Genomic DNA, 16,930 nt, shown 5'->3' with positions numbered 1-16,930 from the left:
ACTCTTCACTTCTTTTCCAGAAACCCGAGCACACACACACTATATACAGTGAGCTCTATAATGTTTGGGACAAAGACATATTTCTCTTGATTTGGCTCTGTACTCCACAGTTTTTGATTTGTAATGAAGCTATTCACATTTGGTTTAAGGGTATTTTATACACTTTAGTTTCACCATGTAGAAATGGTGAATGTGCGCTTTAACCAAATGTGAGTAGTTTCATTACATTTCAGGGCACCATGTTTCTAAAATCGTGGAGTACAGAACCAAATCAATTTTTTAAAATGTTTTTGTCCCAAACATTATGGCACTAACTGTGTATAACATACTAAATATCTATGGTATTAAAGCCTAAATCCTTCAGTAAATATCAAGCAGTTGCAAACACACAAAACATTGTATCACTGAACTGATACAATACACATACTATTTAATTTCCTCAGGACAGAAACAAATGCCAAGCTAAGAAATCAGGGGCGTAGGAGTGAGTTTCACATTTGGGGGGACACATTTGTTTACATTATCTGAGAATATGACATAAAGAAAGACTGAAATAGATAGTTTGTCCTCCAGAGGAAACCCTTTTCACAGCTAGGTGCAGGCATATGAGAACATTCCAAAAATAGAACAGATATACAAAAAAGCTTTGAATTCCCCTTTCTCCCTACCCAACTTTCACTCTCAAAAAATAAAGAAAGAAAAATATATGGCCACAAAAACTTCTACATATTTTCGCTTCCAACCCATTAGCGCAATGTGGTTCAACTGCATTATGAAATGTAGGTGCCCGGGTAAAGGTTATGATACATGCTGAGATCGTTTGGTGCATCGTGTGGCGGTTTGGGCAAAGAATTCGGGAATACATTAAATGAACCTATTAGATCAGCACAAGGCGTCGACTTTTGACCTGGTTCTGGTACTTTCTCTCGAGCATTACAGGGGATTGCAGCTACAGAAAAGTCTACGGACAGGGCACGTTTCAAATATTGGTGGTGGTGGGGGGTGGGGGTCATGTCCCCCTGCCCCCCCTGCTTCCTACACCCCTGTAATAAATAGTCCCTAAATAGTGAGTAGAAGGTCAATAACAATAAAGTATTTTGGGCAAGTCAAAGGTGATCAAGGGTCAGTTAACAAGAACAAATACTGCGATGGAAGAATGTCTTTTCTTTCTATAGAAAAAGCAAACAGAAATCTTCTGGTCACAAAAACAGGATCTGAAACACCTTCATCACAGGACAGAAGCTGCCCAAATAATTTTATCATATACTTTATTTCAGGGATTTTGTTGCTGATCACAAAATGTTTCAATAATCACATATTGTTTATCAAAAATGATCATTGTATGCTCATTTTGATTTTTAAACACACACTGAAAATTGTCAGCCAGCTGTATGTACAATCAGTCAATCAGTTTCACATCAACTAATAAAGTTGGTTCAAAACCACACGTGTCTAAACCATATGCTATGTTGTTAAGTGTAAAAAAAGAATCCGTTTTCAGCCATAATTCTTTTTTTTTCTTTTTTTTAACTTTTTTGACAGAAAACATTTTCAGGAAACAATATTCAAATCGACATTTAAAAAAATATATTACAACCGATTTCATGTATTTACCTCGGTTACTTTTACAATTGAAATAAGTTTGTTGTTAAAGCGTAACTCTTTGCTCTCAGCCCTGTGTTCTTCTGCTATCCTGGGACAGGGGTTTCTCTCTTCTGGGTCACTCCGCTTATTGCCGTACACAGTCGCAGTTATTTTGGGCATTGCTGTCAGCCAATCAGGGCTCTCCGGAGAGAGGAGGCCGGCTCCCCTGTGCTTGCATCAGCTGTTGTCGAGCCGGACTGTACAGTATGGCTCTGATGTGCCGCTCTCGTCCCTCTGGCCTCTGTCAGCATGTGTCCCTCATCGCGAGCGAGTCCCGGAGTGATCCCCCGCCCTCCACCACCCCTCCCCCTCCCCCTCCCCCTCCCCCTCTACCCCTCTCCACAAAGCCAGATCCACCCCCCACCCCATCCTGGTTTCCAAGAACTGCCGTTTCACTGTCCCACGAGATAAAAAACGATTGTAAACAATTTAAAAAAAAAATGCTTTGGTATCAAGAATAGTTCTGGTGACCCAGATTCTCTTAAACAAGTTAGATTTTATTCCAGTTCACAAGGTTCCCTCTATCTCAAACGAGCCGTGAGCCGACGAGATCAAATTTCGCCGATGCGAATCCTGAGACAAACAATCGGAGACGAGGGACTGGGGGAGCTCCCCTCGAGTCTTCATTAGACTCTGAAGCTCAAGCCCGTCTCTGTCGCTCGTGACACAGTTACCTATTTTAAACGCGTACGAGAAACCGGTATCAGCACCTCTCCCATCCCCCGCCTCCGTTCACGCAAAGCTGGGAAGGCTCCGACCGAGGACGTGCTGGCCGTCGCGGTCATCGCGGTCTTTCTGCAAGACACGCTGTCGTCACTATATCTAAAAACGGGGGGACGCGATTCATGCCCCCCGTGTGCAGTCACAAAGCTACCGTTCACGTCGCCTATTGTCTGTGCAGGCAAACACAGAGGAAAGCCATTAAAGGGAATGCGAGTAAAAATGTTTCTTTTCCGGTACACTCTTACATTTTCAATGTCTGTCAGCGACCACAATCATTTAGGTCCGTTAATTCCAGGGAGAGTGAATCTGCCAGTGATTGCATCAGAGACCCTCTAAGGTATCCTGGATCCCCTCAGGGTCTCTAGAAATGGAAAAACATCAACCCAGTCCAATCCAGTCTTTTGGCTTTTGTTTTGTCCTTACAGACAAACAAAAGGGTTGTGTTGGTGAAGGTTTGCAGAGCTTGTGAAAGCGGGTTTTTGATCAGTCGTGCATTTTCGGTCACATCGAGTTGTTGTCCCAAATGGGGGAGGAGCCATCAGTACATCTGGCCCCTCCCACCACTGTCCGGTTGCTCAGGCCACCGCCAGGACACTCTGCTCCGATGTCCAGTGATCATCAGTGGGGTTCTGCCCCACAGTGTCCGGGACATGCAGGTCCTGGAACATCAGGTAGGCCCTGAGGGAGAAGGGGATGGGGAGGGAGAAGAGGGCGGGGATTCGGGCGGGGCCGAGGGCGTGGTGGACGGCCCGGCGGCACTGCTGCTGGAGGGAGCGAGGCTCACGCACCAGCTCCTCCAGCCACTTTAGCAACGTCGGCCGGGACGACAGCTGCTTCGGGGCTTCCCCCGTCTTCTGGAAAGGACACGGCGTACTTAGCCAACATAGCCTAGCTTCGCCCTAAAGAATTCCTTGACACAAGGAATTTAGGGCTTAAGGCCACAATAATTTAGCTCGCCTGCAAAGTATTTTCAAAGGCCTCAATTCAGTCAACATTTGTCCTTAATTGAGACCAATTACACGCTTATAAAAAAAAGGATTTGGCCTGTGGGCATGGCACTGGGTAGGCCCTGCTTACTGTACCTTGTTCTTGTAGTTGACCTTGGCGCCTGCCTGGACCAGCAGGTGGATGCATGCGATCTGCCCGCTGCAGGCTGCCAGGTACATAGGCGTGACACCCCAGATGTCCGGGAGGTCTACGTCTGCCCCGTGCTGGGGGGGGTTGGGGGGGGGCAGTTAGAGGAATTCAATATGCAAGCTAAGCCATTTGGCATATTGCATTACAATTGGGCATTTAGCAGAAGATGCTTCTGTTGAAAAATTACCGGTCTTCGGGGGGGGTTGGGGGTTGGGGGGGCAGTTAGAGGAATTCAATATGCTCAGAACAGCTAAGTCATTTGGCATATTGCATTACAATTGGGCATTTAGCAGAAGATGCTTCTGTTGAAAAATTACCGGTCTTCAGGTCTTGAGACAGAAAGCTGATGGTAGCACTTATAGAATGTACCTTTGCATATCTCAAGTTGTCTTTGCTCACCATGTGAAAAACACTTTTGTAAGTCGCTTTGGCTAAAGACATCTGCCAAATCACCAATTTGTAAATTGTAAATCGTCTGTGTAAGTGACTGAATGATTTACTGCAAGTAACACTTGTGCACAGGAAAGTGTCCAGTGTTAATTCAACTCTGACAGAATTACTTCATCTTTTACCAGATAATGTTTGGTCCCATGTTCTAGAGTGTTAAGGGCTGAATTAACACCGTTAGCGATGAATCAACACTGTACATTTTATTGTGTACAACTGAGAAAAATACTGTGTGTGTGATCTTAACAGTGGAAGCTGTTATCCAGAGCAACTTACACAACTTTTTACATAGCATTTATATTGCATCCATTCATTCAGTGGGATATATACTAAAGGAATGCAGGTTAAGTACCTTGCTCAACAGCAGTGCCCTATGCAGGCATCAAACCAGTGGTTACAAGACTAGTTCATTACCCATTATACTAAACTGCCACCAAATATTTGTGGGGCTTGTACAGGTGAGCCATGGAGCGGGTCTCACCTGTATGAGGACGAGCACGCAGTCCGGAAAGAGCCCCACGGCGGCGTGTAGAGGCGTGCCCCCGTGCTTGCACTGCGAGTTCACGTCCGCGCCGCATTTCAGCAGCAGCTCCACCGATGACCTCTGGCCCTTGTAAGCAGCCCAGTAGAGCGGCGTCTTCCCGTAGTAGTCTTTCCTGTTGATCTGCTCTTTATCTGGAGTAGCGGAACAGAGCGAGAGCAACAACTCTGTAAGGAGAAAACATGTCTCTGATTGCTTTTCTCATCCATTTTGTGCTTGCGCATCTTTTCACAGTAAAATTGGCCACTGCGCAGGTTATGAAAAAAAGAAACTTTTTAATCTCAATATATACCAGGATGGGATATCTAATATTAGAATCTGACACCAGAAATTATATATATATATATATATACATTTGTCAACGAATACTACAGCCTGACAGAACACCTTAAAGATGGAGAGATCCTTGGGGTTTGCCACAGTGTTGGATAACTGACTGTAGGTAACCAAAGGGCCTTGATGGGCTGTTCTCATCATCATGCATTCTTAAGTACAGTGATCTTCTGTTTTCTTCATATTATGCATGCACCCAGTGCCCACAGGGTCAAAAATGGCTCACCCTCAACAGACCCCCTGTAATAAAGCCTCTTTATTGAATTTTAAACCCTACAATCCATATTTTTAATGTAGAAACATCTGTCATACATCGATAAATTGATTTTTACTACAAAAAACACATCATAATTGGTCTTTTTTTGCTGTAATAAATGTGTGACACTTAACTTTGATTATGACTTCTGATTTCATAACTGCAGGGTTAAAAATAGTCATAAGACAACCTTTGACCCTGATGTTGTACCACTTTTATAAATAAAAAATAATACAAAAAGGGCAATGTTCAATCTGTTCTAGCGTAATGGTATGATCATTCCAGGAAAAGTCATACAATTTCATGTAGACGAAAACATTTCGGGGGGGTTTCACTACTTTTAAAGACAGGGTATGGTCATTTTGAAGCTGAGGACAACAGGACGTTTAAAATGTGCACCGTGTAAAAGCGAGGATCTAAAACACTGCTCGCATTCGACATGAACACTTCAGGACGCAACGTGGCGTTCCCAGTACCACCGTTTGCCTCTTACCCAGTGTAAGAAGAAGCGCGCGCAGTTTGTCCAGGTTTCCGCGACTGGCCTCGTAGTGGATTTCCGTCCACTTGTAGTTGTAGCTTGGCGCGGGTTGGTAGCGACGGGGAGGCTGCGATTTGGCCAGTGGCTTCACACGGCGGATCTCCGTCCGTGACAGTGAGCTAATCGAGAAACCCATAGCTTCAACGACACGGGGACGGGGAATCAGTCCGTGGTCAAGTATGAGCGCGAGACTATTTTAAGGACAACGAACACTCCTGCTCGCATCGAAGATTAGCATGGTTGAAAAATCGGCATATCATCACAATCCACTATCACAAACACCATCAGGCAAACCTTGGAGATGCGCTGGAGAGGCATTAATGGCATACATTCTCTTATTTAGCACACAAATACGGATATATGAATATATTTTTACATTTTACTCATGTGCATTATTTTGGGCTACGTCGCTTTAAGCATAAGATTTTAGGCATGGAAGCCCTACACACTGTGACTCAGTTCTAAAAGAAAATATGAATACAAGCGCATCGTAGAATGAGTTATTTTCGTTTGTATATCGTGATAGGCAGGTATGTCATAGTCATAGATAGCCATGTGGATGAATTAATTCATCGTAAATATAATCACTATGCTGGCAGTTTACCTGATCATGAAATCATCTCCTCAGCCTTTTTGGAAAAAAATATATCTTCATAACCCTGAAAAAAACATTCGTCCTTCATAAACAACTCTTCTTGCATTTTAAAGAAACATACCCCGTCTAATTCATCTCGTCCGTAAAACCGCATAAGCATTAACAAGTAGTGTATGGGCTATTGAACGATACATTGACACGAATCAAAATACAAGACCACATTCACGTTATGATTAAATGTTCCATCGCGCCGAGCTCGTGTTTGCTTGCTTTCTCGTCGATCCTGCATAATCTATCTGGATGAGTGTCGTTAACGAAAAAGGCATCACGTGTTTTCTAAAATGTCACTCAGGTGCGTGTCTGTTCTCGCTGCCGCCTTTCGCTGTCTGAGGTGCTGAAAGCCTTCTCACTTCTACATTCCGTCTACACGCAGCGTTTTCGTACCACAGACACAACGTATTAAGAGAAATATTTGCTTTGTTTGCTTCGTACTTCTAAATTGTATTCAAGTTGATACATGTCAATACGAATTGCAGCAATTCGGCGTAGGAGGAACTGTTAATCTGTTTGTTCAACTATCCTTTGTGGGATTTAAATACAGAAATATGACTCACGTCTTCAAATGTATTTGTGTGAAAATGGCAAGAAAAGCGGATATCACTGACAAAGATTATCAGGCACTCTTAGCAATTTACAGTAGGCTATAGCCGAAACCTAAAGTGTCTGATCTGGCCAAAAAAAAAAAAAAAAAAATTCCCAGACCAGTTTAAAAATGCAGCATCACTTAAACATTATTAATACAAGTCTGCTATGATAACCTAGAACTAAAATACACATTCGGAATGCAAATATATAACATCCATAACACGACCTAAAACGAACCTAAAGCTATACAAAAGGCACAATCTGAATGAGAAAAAAATGTATGGGAGTGCTAGGGGTCAGGGACATCATTAAAAGACTTGAGGCAAATATTTCAAATATTTCATGACCTTTCAATACATTTTGTTTGAGTTATTTGGGGAAAGCATTTACATATACAAGTATCTGATTGTGATTCATTTTGGAATACATTTATTTGGATTATTTGAAAGCAATAAAATCGCACATATTTTAAACAAGTGTACAATTACTTAGTATTTCATTTCATGGATGTATTGCAAATGCTCTCAGTAACTCTTCAATGCTCATGTAGGGTATTTTTGACTCCAGGGTCTTTTTAGATGCATAGTACCTAATGGGTCCACATTGGTTAACAGAGAGAGTGAGTGAGCTGGTGACAGTCTGCCCCTAGTGGCAGTTGAAGGCATGGCCGGTGCGTAGCATTTACTACATGCTCTACCTTGGCACTCAGTCGACACTCACTGGCGGCGTTAACAAGCAATTGTGTCGTTTCAGAACAACGCAGTTGTCATTTTCCTTTTCGGTGCCCATGTTGTTTAAATAGCAAATGAACATGCGTCCACCTGGGGATTGGTCTGTAAGCATTGGTGCTAAGACCAACAAAAACAAAAAGGCAGATTATGCAGGATTTTTACTTGAAAATATTATAAAATAACCATGCTAAGGCATATCTATGATACACCGGCAATCTATGTCTCTTAGTTTCACCAAATCCCTGCACCCTTTACCTGTATTTGTTATGCTAAAATGTGCTCGGGATGTTTCTGGGCATGGCACTATTTTCTGTGTGGGGATGGGTGGGCGTGGCTACAGAGCCGGTGGTTTGGGATCAGAGACGGATGCTAAGAAGCATAGATACAGCAAAGCAAAAAGACAAGCTGAGGCATACCCCAATCTGTGGATAAGTTTAGCCGTACATGCAGTTACTTCAAGCCTAGGTTACACATATATTCGCCAATTATCCTGGATTAAGACATGACTATTTTATCTTGGCCAGCTCTGTCATTCCTGCCGTCATCCAGGGGGTCCGTTAAAGACATGGCTGATGACATCACATATCATGCCTACAACAGCGCATGGATTGTAATTCAGTCAAGAAATCATGAAAAACATGCACTGTAATAGAGATGATGCTTGTAGTGCTGAAAATACACTTCATTTGTTTGAATACTTTTTTAAAAATACAGTGACCAGGTTTCCATGCGTTCAACAATTAAAATCCCGCTCATTTCACCGGTTAGTCCCTAACTAAACAGAACGTTTTTAAAGCACTTTGGTCAAACCCCGTTATTAGCATATATTCTCAGCTTGTGCACTTTAACCTCACGCATGAGCAGGTCTGTTTCATCAGAGACACAGGTCTTTTTTCAAATCTGTCATTATATTTGCGATTCACCAAGAAACAGGTGGCTATGGCACTGGTTTATCCCATGTTTCGCCCAAGACACACCAATTATTAAAATGTAATTACACTGTACAACTTTTGCTTGTAGAAGAGAAGCCGTCTTCTTGAATAAAATGAACTGTCTCTTGTACATTCTTTTCCCTTTTTTGTTGCTTTTCTAAATGACGCATAAGCTTCACTAAGGTCATTTCACAGTTTATCTGAGACCAATATGGTTCAAACTATCAGTGTTAACAGTTAACATTTTACTGTGTATGTCAGCAAAACCCTGATAACCCACCATTTATTTTTCAAATGTGCAAAAATTCTGAAATACCGGTCAAGGTTGCAGTATGCATTAGAAGTCCTACTACAAATGAGAAACTTTTCTTTAAAACCATATCCTGGGATTCATTAAGTCTTCTGCATTATATTAATGAAGAGGTCTTCAGTGTTAAATAAAACCCTGAGAGCAAAAACAGCAAAGACAACAGTGACTCAGAGTGCATGGGGTGCAAGTGACAGGTGGCCATGCTTCCTATTCCCAGCATGCTTTGCCAGAAGTATACCAGGTCCTTATAAGGCTAACGGAGCAAGACCATCATCCAATAACACAATGGCAGTTGAGCAATTTGCCAGGCTGTAAAATGCTCTTCTGGCCACCTGTGGGGGCCACATTTCTCAAAAGACTCGCTGTACAACCCTGGAACGAAAACAAACTTCAGGTTGTTACATGTGTACAATTAATGCATGTAAAAAAAAAATTAGATTAGATTAATTACTACCATAACACTGTAGATATTAGGGGGAGACAAAAAATAGATTCACCAAGTTTGTGAAAGCATTAAGTTTTGACAAATAAAAATGTCACAATAGAATGAAAATCAGTCATACAGATTCAAGAACTCACAGATCAGTTTAATTCCAAGGACATTTTATTCCCATCTGTAAGAAGTCCCATTTGCTCTTATCAAAGAGGTTAAGAAGCTACAGGTTTGCCCCAGTTACTCAGTATATAGTGCTATTCAGTGCTATTGACAAAAAAACGACAGCCCTTCAAACGGTTTCTGACCCATTCCTCCCAGCTGAATTTGCTTGAGAGAGCTGCAGTTGTACCAGCCCGTAAAAGCTGCTCTTCCTTCAAACCTAAAACTTTCCAACAGTTTTTCTGTACCGTAGTCACCACAGTACAACATCGATTTTTTAGAAATTATACAAGCAGTAGTGTAGCGTATCAATCATTTTTTTCTCAAATTTTAAAAGTCTTTAATCCAACATGAGACCTAGCACAAATAAGAATAAATAATTTAAATGTAACACCTTATACACTCTTCAAAGTAAAATTTAAGACTTCTTCATTCTTGGGGCAGATTAATATAATCAAGAAGGTTATAGACTATGTTGCAATGGGCTTATGCAATTTTTTTTGTTTTTGGTTTCTTTAAATATAAAAAGCCTCTGCAGCCTCCAGTAAAAAAAAAAAAAAGCAATGTGTTGAGCTTTAGTTTGTGTGTGTGTCTGTGTGTGTGCGTGCATGCGTGCGTGTGTGCCTGCATACTTGTCAAGGACTTCCTTTAGGGAAGTTACTGTCCAGACTACTACTGTGTCCTTTATTTTACATTTGCAAAAATTACTTCACTGTAGGATTTATAATATCTGTAAAACCGTAACTTCATAAATAAACAAATGGTTTTAACAAAGAAGTCCATTGTAATCAGCTTTTTCATGTCTGATTTACTGCCCCCTTCTGGTCACAAGAGGGAGATAAATAACCACAAAACAATTTCTATGCATCATAACAAATGCACTGTAACCCATGAAAAGAGCCGGTCTTCAGAGGAAAAGAAAACAAATGAAATGGTAATAAAACATTAATGGATACTAATCACCGTGGGGGGCAGGGGGGCGATTGCAATTGCAACGGTGCGGATGGGGTCGGTTTGGTGTTTTGAAGAGACCGCAATTTCTTTTTTCTTTTTTTAAGACTGCGGTTAAATAAAAATTTCTAAAAAATCCCATGCAGCCGAATGAGAACTTTTGTTGTCTCAGGGCAGGGGGCATACACTTGAGCATATGTCAGTGTCCATCTGTGCATGTGCCTGGTGAACATGAAACCGAGTGAGAAACACATTCCTCAGAGGAACTAGGAATTTAAAGACCGCTTGCCTACAAAAAAGATGGGCACACAAGATCTCGGATGGTGCATACTCCGTTCCAAGTTGGCCTTTGGTCACATTATTGCATAGATTCTGGATTGAGTGTTAACTCCGTTTCCCAGACTGCCTAGAGATCAAAAGTTGCAAACTTCAGTGATGCAACAAATAAGACAAAGTGAGCCTGGCCCTTTTCAGGACTGGAGTGAAATTCTGTTTTAGTGTGATGTCATTATCTGCTTTTGTGATGTCACCAGCTGGCACTGTTGTGTGCCACATGCCTCTAAACATGAAGAGAAGTGACCACTACATCTGCTATGATTTCTGTGGAGAGCAGTTTGTCTGGACGGAGAACTGGAACAGGGAGTGAAGATAAAAATTATGCTGATGCAAAATTTAAAAAAAAAAATAAAACAAAATGGCACAGAAAATCGAATTCTCGAATCATACTCGTAGCCAAAGCTTTTTATGCTAATTACATACAGACGGCAATCGCAAAACACTTAAATTAGCCATTTTTCACTTAAGGTTCACAGCTCAAAGTAACAAAGGAATCCTCAAAGAAAAACTGCAAACATTTGTTAATTTGCCACATTAATGAAGAAGGGGCTAAACTTAGATTAACAGTCTCCCCGATTTTCAGACACAAGATGCTCATTGGTTGTTTTATCTGATATTATTCTACCACCTCTATCAAGAAATACTGTTGGTATTGGGTTATCGATATTATTTTGATTTGTATGACTTTTCCGTATGATCTATTTATGCAGTTTAATATTAACTAAAGAAATCCAGTTTAAACATGTTACCTGTGATAAAATGTACAGCTTCCTAATTACAGGCCTAGTTTCTTTAGTATTGTACCGCAGGTCTGTGGAGGGGAGGGTTTCTCAAAGTAATGCCCAGCATGCATTCTCCAGTTACCATCCGGAAAATGTACACAACGTTAGCGAATCAGCTCAGCGATAGTCAGCCCCTTCAGCTCTTTACCCCAAAGGAGAAATGACGAACTGCACCTGAAGTATGCGGTGGTGACAACAACAACAATTAAAAAAACAAATTAAAAAAAATTAATTAAAAAAAAATCTGCTTTAGAAAATAGCTCAACCGAAATTCCAAAAGGACAGGTTTCCGACTCCGTAGCCAAGTTGTAAACTGTTGCAATCCGAACTGCCGAGGGCCAGTTCATGGGAATCCATTAGCATTAATTTCTCCTGGGGTCAGTTTAACATTTTCCCCCATTATAGGTCAACGATTCCTGTTCACTTCCCTGTGCAGAGTGCCGGGATTGGCTGACAAGTCTGTGTTCTGTCACCCGCGATAACGGTCGCAGGGGAAGCTCGCGGAAAAGGCTAGTAAAAGTCCCGACTGCTGTCGAAGGCCTGGTCGTCCCGGCAACGCAGCGAGCGCCGAAACTCTGCTTTCTCAGCCCCCGTCAGCTGGCAGGTAACCAGGGCGGAGTCTCACCTCTGTACCTGTCCTCCCTCCCTCCCCTCTCTCTCCCCCTCCGTCCTCGTTTGGTCGCACTGTCACAAGTCCGTGACTTTGTTCTCCACGGCGGCGGCGATCTGCTGCAGCCTGTAGCCCAGCTGCATCTTCTGAGCGGTAGGGTCCTCCTCTAATGCAGTGATGATCTGGGATGCATAGAGCCGGCATTTAGCCTTCTTCTGCTACGACGACAACGCTAACGGCTATACTACAATTACTAATACTAACAACTATCAGTTTTACTACTGCTGTTATAGCACAAATGCATAAACTACTACGACAGGTACTACTTAACTACCACTAAAACCACTACTACCGTTCTATGACAGTAACAGTTACAATGACTACAAAGAGTAATACAGATACAATAAAAATCCCGCTCATTTCACCGGTTAGTCAGTTACAGCTATTACTGCTGTGAAATGAAAAATTACTTACTGCTACCAAATATACCAAGAACTATTATTACTACTGGTTTGACAAGTATGGTGCAAAGTGAATCTATTATTAAAGCTAACTGCAACCAGCAATCAACGGCACACAGACAAATTACCTGCAGGCATGTGCCAATACCTGGACATGAAAGGACTCACCAGGCCATAGTATAGACTCACCTGGTCATAGTATTTGTTAATGTACTTGTACAACTCATGCAGGGCCACCAGGTAATTCAGTTCACCTGAGTAATTCTGTTGAGACATGAAAAATCAGACCGGGCAGGAAACCTTTTACGTTAACAGGGCTGTTTTACACACTGACAAAATATCACATTAGATTTCAGCATTTAGCAGGCTCTTATTCAGAGCAACTTACATGGCTAGCATTCATTACAAACAATCCATTTACACGGCACGATATTTTACTGAAGCAACTCTGTAAACATCCAACCATGCTCAACCCCAGCTGGGAATAAAACTCACAGCCTTCGATTTACGAGCCTAGGTACCCATTGATTATGCCACACTGCCACCCCCTGACCAATCACAGCACTGCGGGGCAAAATAGCACAGCGACTTACTCGCGACAGCTCCACCAGGGCGGAGTTCATTTCCTGGTCGCTGGCAGAAATGGTCTGTCGGATATCAGCGTAGTACCTAGTGTGTAGGGTGGGGGGAAGGAGCGGGGTGGGGGGGGGGGGGGCAGATATAAGGGCGATATTAAGAACAGCACCAGGGTGTCATCACTCACAGTCTCAGGGACAAAGGCATTGACCTGCATTTATTTTATATACCAAAGGAAGTCACATTAAATACTGGCACATACAAGCTACGACAATTTGAATTAATTCATTAATAATACAATGACAAACCCAACCCATCCATTGCATATAGCTATCTGAAATGTCTATATCAGGGAAACTCAAATCTGGCCGTCAGTCCCAGTAGTACTGCTGGTTTTCATTCCTCCCCTCTAATCAGTCCTGATTTAAACCTGATGCACCTGGTCAGTGTAATCTCCGGCCAATGGGTGACATTACTGGACTATTTACCATGAGACAGTAGAGAAAAAACAGCAGTACTACTTACCTTGTGTATCTCTGGTCTATATTTTCATCTTTATTGTCTGATTTGTCTAGGTCAGGCCACTTTACTATTATACCCAGCTGACCCACCCCAACCAGAAATGCATCCACATTCAAGTTGTCCATGCCCCACAATGCATTGGCCTGTGACCTTACTTTCGAGGCAGCAGGGGATGCCATGCTCACCTTTCTACCATCTGTTTGTAGCGGGGGATGTCTCTGGCATACAGCAGCTTGTTGATTGGGGAGTCCTGGAACAAAGGGGGAGCAAGGAAACCTCACACTGTTAAACAGGATGTGTGTGTGTGTGTGTGTGTGTGTGTGTGTGTGTGTGTGTGTGTGTGAGTGTGTATTCCACAGCCATTCATCGAATAGAGGGTCTGAACCCAGGTCCTGGAGAGCCACAGATTCTTTGTTACTCAGCACTAAACGGGTTTATGAAAGCAGGAAACTGAACTCACCTGAGTCCTCACATCTGAACTGACTACCAATTTTAAGGTAAAAACAAGAACCAACCACAAACTGTGGTTCTCCAGGACCAAGCAGGACTGGCTTCAGGAAGGTACCCAGCAGACACCATGACCACAGACGGGCCTCCAGGGCCAGGGCTGGGGACCCCAGCAGACTGCGCCAGCCAGGCTGGGACCAGCAGACCTGCGTCTCTCCAGGGCCATGGCCGGGGATGATGAATGCACTGAGGAGGTGTGGGCGGGGCTCTGGCTCACCCTGCCCAGCTTGTGTTCGGCGATGGTGCAGGAATCCATGAAGGTCTGGGCGATGACGGACAGCACGGCGTCCACGTTGTCCGAGGCCTGGACGTCGAAGATGAACTGCGGGTTCTTCAAGATGTTGATCCAGAACCTCAGGGGTAAACTAGATTGAGTTGTGAGAATGAGGGGAAAAAAAATATCAAATCAGTGAGGACAAACTTACATTCTCAATTAAATTAAAAGCAACCCAAACCTATGCAGTGATGATTTTACTCACTGATTTTAACCAATCATAGAATCTTGAATAGGAGAGCGGGGTCTTTGATTGGTGGACATGGTACAGCACATGGTAGTTCCACCCACAGGTTAAGTAGCTGAGCTAAGAACTGTTAAACACTTCACCTACCAAAAATCAATGATTAACTTGATTGGTTATTTACGATGGCCAATGTGATTGCATTCCCTCAGTAAACTGGCTACTCCCACCTGTTGGTTTTCCATATGTGGATGGTCTCAGGATCGGTGATGCTGTGACTGGCAGCCTGCTCGTCCAACAGGTCAAAGAAGTATTTAACGGCCAGAGGGACCGGCCGACTGGTGCTGAGAACCACCTGGAACAGGTCATCCACAAACTTCTGCAGCGTACCCTGGAGAGAGAACAAACACAGGTGTGTGTGTGTGTGCGTGGGCATGTGTGTGTGCGCGTGCATGTGTGTGTGTGTGTGGGTATACATGCATGTGCTTGCGTGCACATGCATGCACGTTGTTTGTGTGTGCGTACAGTTCACTACCTAGCCTTGAGCAATGGGCTTCATCATGATTGTTCCAGTACTATTAGATGCATGCAAAATATTACAAATACTACTTTTATTTCTGCTGTTACTACTGCTACTACTACTGCTGTGTTGTGACTTTCAAAGTTAGGAATGTTCTTGATGTATTCCAGATGCATTTACACCTCCAAAGGTTGTACTGGAATATCAGTAGAAATGTTTTATTAATAATTCAATAATGACTGCTTATAAAGCTTATGAACACCACAGCATACTTAATAACAAGCCCCTCTGCCCCTCTCCTTTCCTGCGGTGATGTGCAGTGTAGTGATGTGCAGTGATGTGACTGGTGCAGTGCAGTGATGTGACTGTGGTGCAGTGATGAGCAGTAAGATGGGGTGCAGTGTGGTGTAGTTAAGTGCAGTGCAGTGATGCACTGCGCGGTGCAGTACCTTCATGGACAGCAGGCGCGTGAGGTAGATTTCGGGGATGGCCTTGGCTCTCTCCCGCTCCCTCAGGCTGCCCCGCCGGTGTTTGGGCAGCTCCGGCTCCTCGCTGGCCTTCACCAGGTGCCACAGCTTCACCCCGCCCTCGTCCGCGTCCTCCAGCATGGGCGTCTCTGAGAGGGATGAGGGGACATGTCCCAGTTTATAACGGATAGCACACAAAACAGCAACAATAATATTCTGTCACTGTTCCTCGTCACGTTGTATTATGTGCATTCGGCTGCCTCAAATACTGGTTCAATGAAGACTGAATAAAAAGATCAAATCAATTATATTCTTATCTTTTACAGTTTTGAGGACTGCAGAAGTTGTGGTATTTATGAATCAAAAATACATATTGTAGCTTCCATAATCTGATTTCCCTTAATAATTAATAAATAAAACATATTTTCAAAACATATTTTCAACTTCAAAACTACCTGTATCCATCTATGCATCTGTGTATCTATTCATCTCACTATCTATCCATCTATCAACCTGTCTACCTATCTATCTGCCTACCAATTTATCTATATCTATCTAAAAATCCATGTATTGTTGAAATATTCCGTCCACCCATCTGCCCACTTGCCCATCCATCACTGCAGCCAGAGCCCACAGATTGGTCCTTCAATCTTCCCAATTGCTTGATATGACAACGGATACCCATTTCACTGAATGGGCCAATGAGCTGACATAAGTGAAGCTAATGGCTAGCCAGGTGTTAGCACCCCAGGGACACTCACTCTCTCCTGCCATGTAGTCCTGGTTCTCATGGTGAATGTGCTTAGTGTGCCTCTGGACCAGCGCCACCGTAGCGCCGTCTGGCACCTGTGGACCAATAGGAGAAGAGGTGGGAGGAGTCACAGAGACAAAACTACAGTACTACAATTCCCTTGTACAACACATCCTCAACATGTACATTTATATTTATGTTTCAACCTTACATTAATGGTTATGGGAACAGACCGTTCCTCAATGAACATTACACTAACATGGTTTAGACACGGGCAACACATCAGCACGGCGCATACAGTAACAGAATGCCTTCAGTACTCTTGACCAATTGTAAAGACTTCAGTTGGTCAAGACCGTGCCTTAATATTGTGCTGATCGACACTCTGTGAGAGAGGGCCGATCTCTCTGACCCCAGCTGACCTTGTAATGCTGTAACGTGTTGAGGCGTTTCCAGTTTCCCTGCACCACCGACGTAAGGTCCTCGTCCGACAGGATCAGGTGACCCGCCACGCCAGACCGCCACTCTGCAGGACACCACATGCATGTCAAAGGTCAGCCGG

At 43.2% G+C, this 16,930-nt stretch overlaps 2 protein-coding genes across 9 annotated transcripts in view; both read right to left on the bottom strand.

Annotated features, from left to right (window-relative positions):
* Positions 1-1,996: 1,996 nt before the first annotated feature.
* Positions 1,997-6,840, bottom strand: LOC135234597 (ankyrin repeat, PH and SEC7 domain containing protein secG-like). Of its 6 annotated transcripts, none has more exons than XM_064299364.1 (5): positions 6,224-6,840; positions 5,575-6,080; positions 4,433-4,659; positions 3,450-3,578; positions 1,997-3,221 (listed from the first exon to the last, which is right to left on the bottom strand). In XM_064299364.1, exons 2-5 carry the CDS (start codon positions 5,753-5,755, stop codon positions 2,943-2,945), a joined length of 816 nt encoding a protein of 271 aa, XP_064155434.1. In that variant the 5' UTR covers positions 5,756-6,080; positions 6,224-6,840; the 3' UTR covers positions 1,997-2,942. The 6 variants fall into 6 exon arrangements, with proteins under 6 accessions (XP_064155434.1, XP_064155436.1, XP_064155432.1 ...); XM_064299366.1 differs by having other exon boundaries at positions 5,575-5,738; XM_064299362.1 differs by having other exon boundaries at positions 5,575-5,757; positions 6,224-6,837.
* Positions 6,841-9,418: 2,578 nt separating this feature from the next.
* plxnb1a (plexin b1a) overlaps positions 9,419-16,930 on the bottom strand; it is an 83,482-nt gene continuing 75,970 nt past the window's right edge. For all 3 annotated transcript variants that reach the window (XM_064299359.1, XM_064299358.1, XM_064299361.1), the window contains 9 exons: positions 16,791-16,894; positions 16,379-16,463; positions 15,600-15,766; positions 14,861-15,021; positions 14,390-14,537; positions 13,851-13,915; positions 13,161-13,236; positions 12,757-12,831; positions 9,419-12,288 (listed from right to left, as the gene is read on the bottom strand). In XM_064299359.1, the coding sequence (XP_064155429.1) occupies positions 12,184-12,288; positions 12,757-12,831; positions 13,161-13,236; positions 13,851-13,915; positions 14,390-14,537; positions 14,861-15,021; positions 15,600-15,766; positions 16,379-16,463; positions 16,791-16,894 (986 nt within the window). In that variant the 3' untranslated portion in view covers positions 9,419-12,183. The remainder of the gene's footprint in view (positions 12,289-12,756; positions 12,832-13,160; positions 13,237-13,850; positions 13,916-14,389; positions 14,538-14,860; positions 15,022-15,599; positions 15,767-16,378; positions 16,464-16,790; positions 16,895-16,930) is intronic.

Source organism: Anguilla rostrata, chromosome 11, assembly GCF_018555375.3.
Source record: "Anguilla rostrata isolate EN2019 chromosome 11, ASM1855537v3, whole genome shotgun sequence".
Classification (NCBI taxonomy): Eukaryota; Metazoa; Chordata; class Actinopteri; order Anguilliformes; family Anguillidae; genus Anguilla; species Anguilla rostrata.
Note: the sequence above shows the minus strand (reverse complement) of the source record. Positions and strands in the feature narration are given on the sequence as shown.

Excerpts from the sequence above, each read along its gene's own strand:
- LOC135234597 (XM_064299363.1), bottom strand. The coding sequence starts at position 5,755 with ATGGGTTTCTCGATTAGCTCACTGTCACGGACGGAGATCCGCCGTGTG. Across the intron at positions 3,579-4,432 it reads GCGTGCTCGTCCTCATACAG|CACGGGGCAGACGTAGACCT; the intron begins GTGAGACCCGCT and ends AACCCCCCCCAG. Across the intron at positions 3,222-3,449 it reads AGGTCAACTACAAGAACAAG|AAGACGGGGGAAGCCCCGAA; the intron begins GTACAGTAAGCA and ends TGTCCTTTCCAG.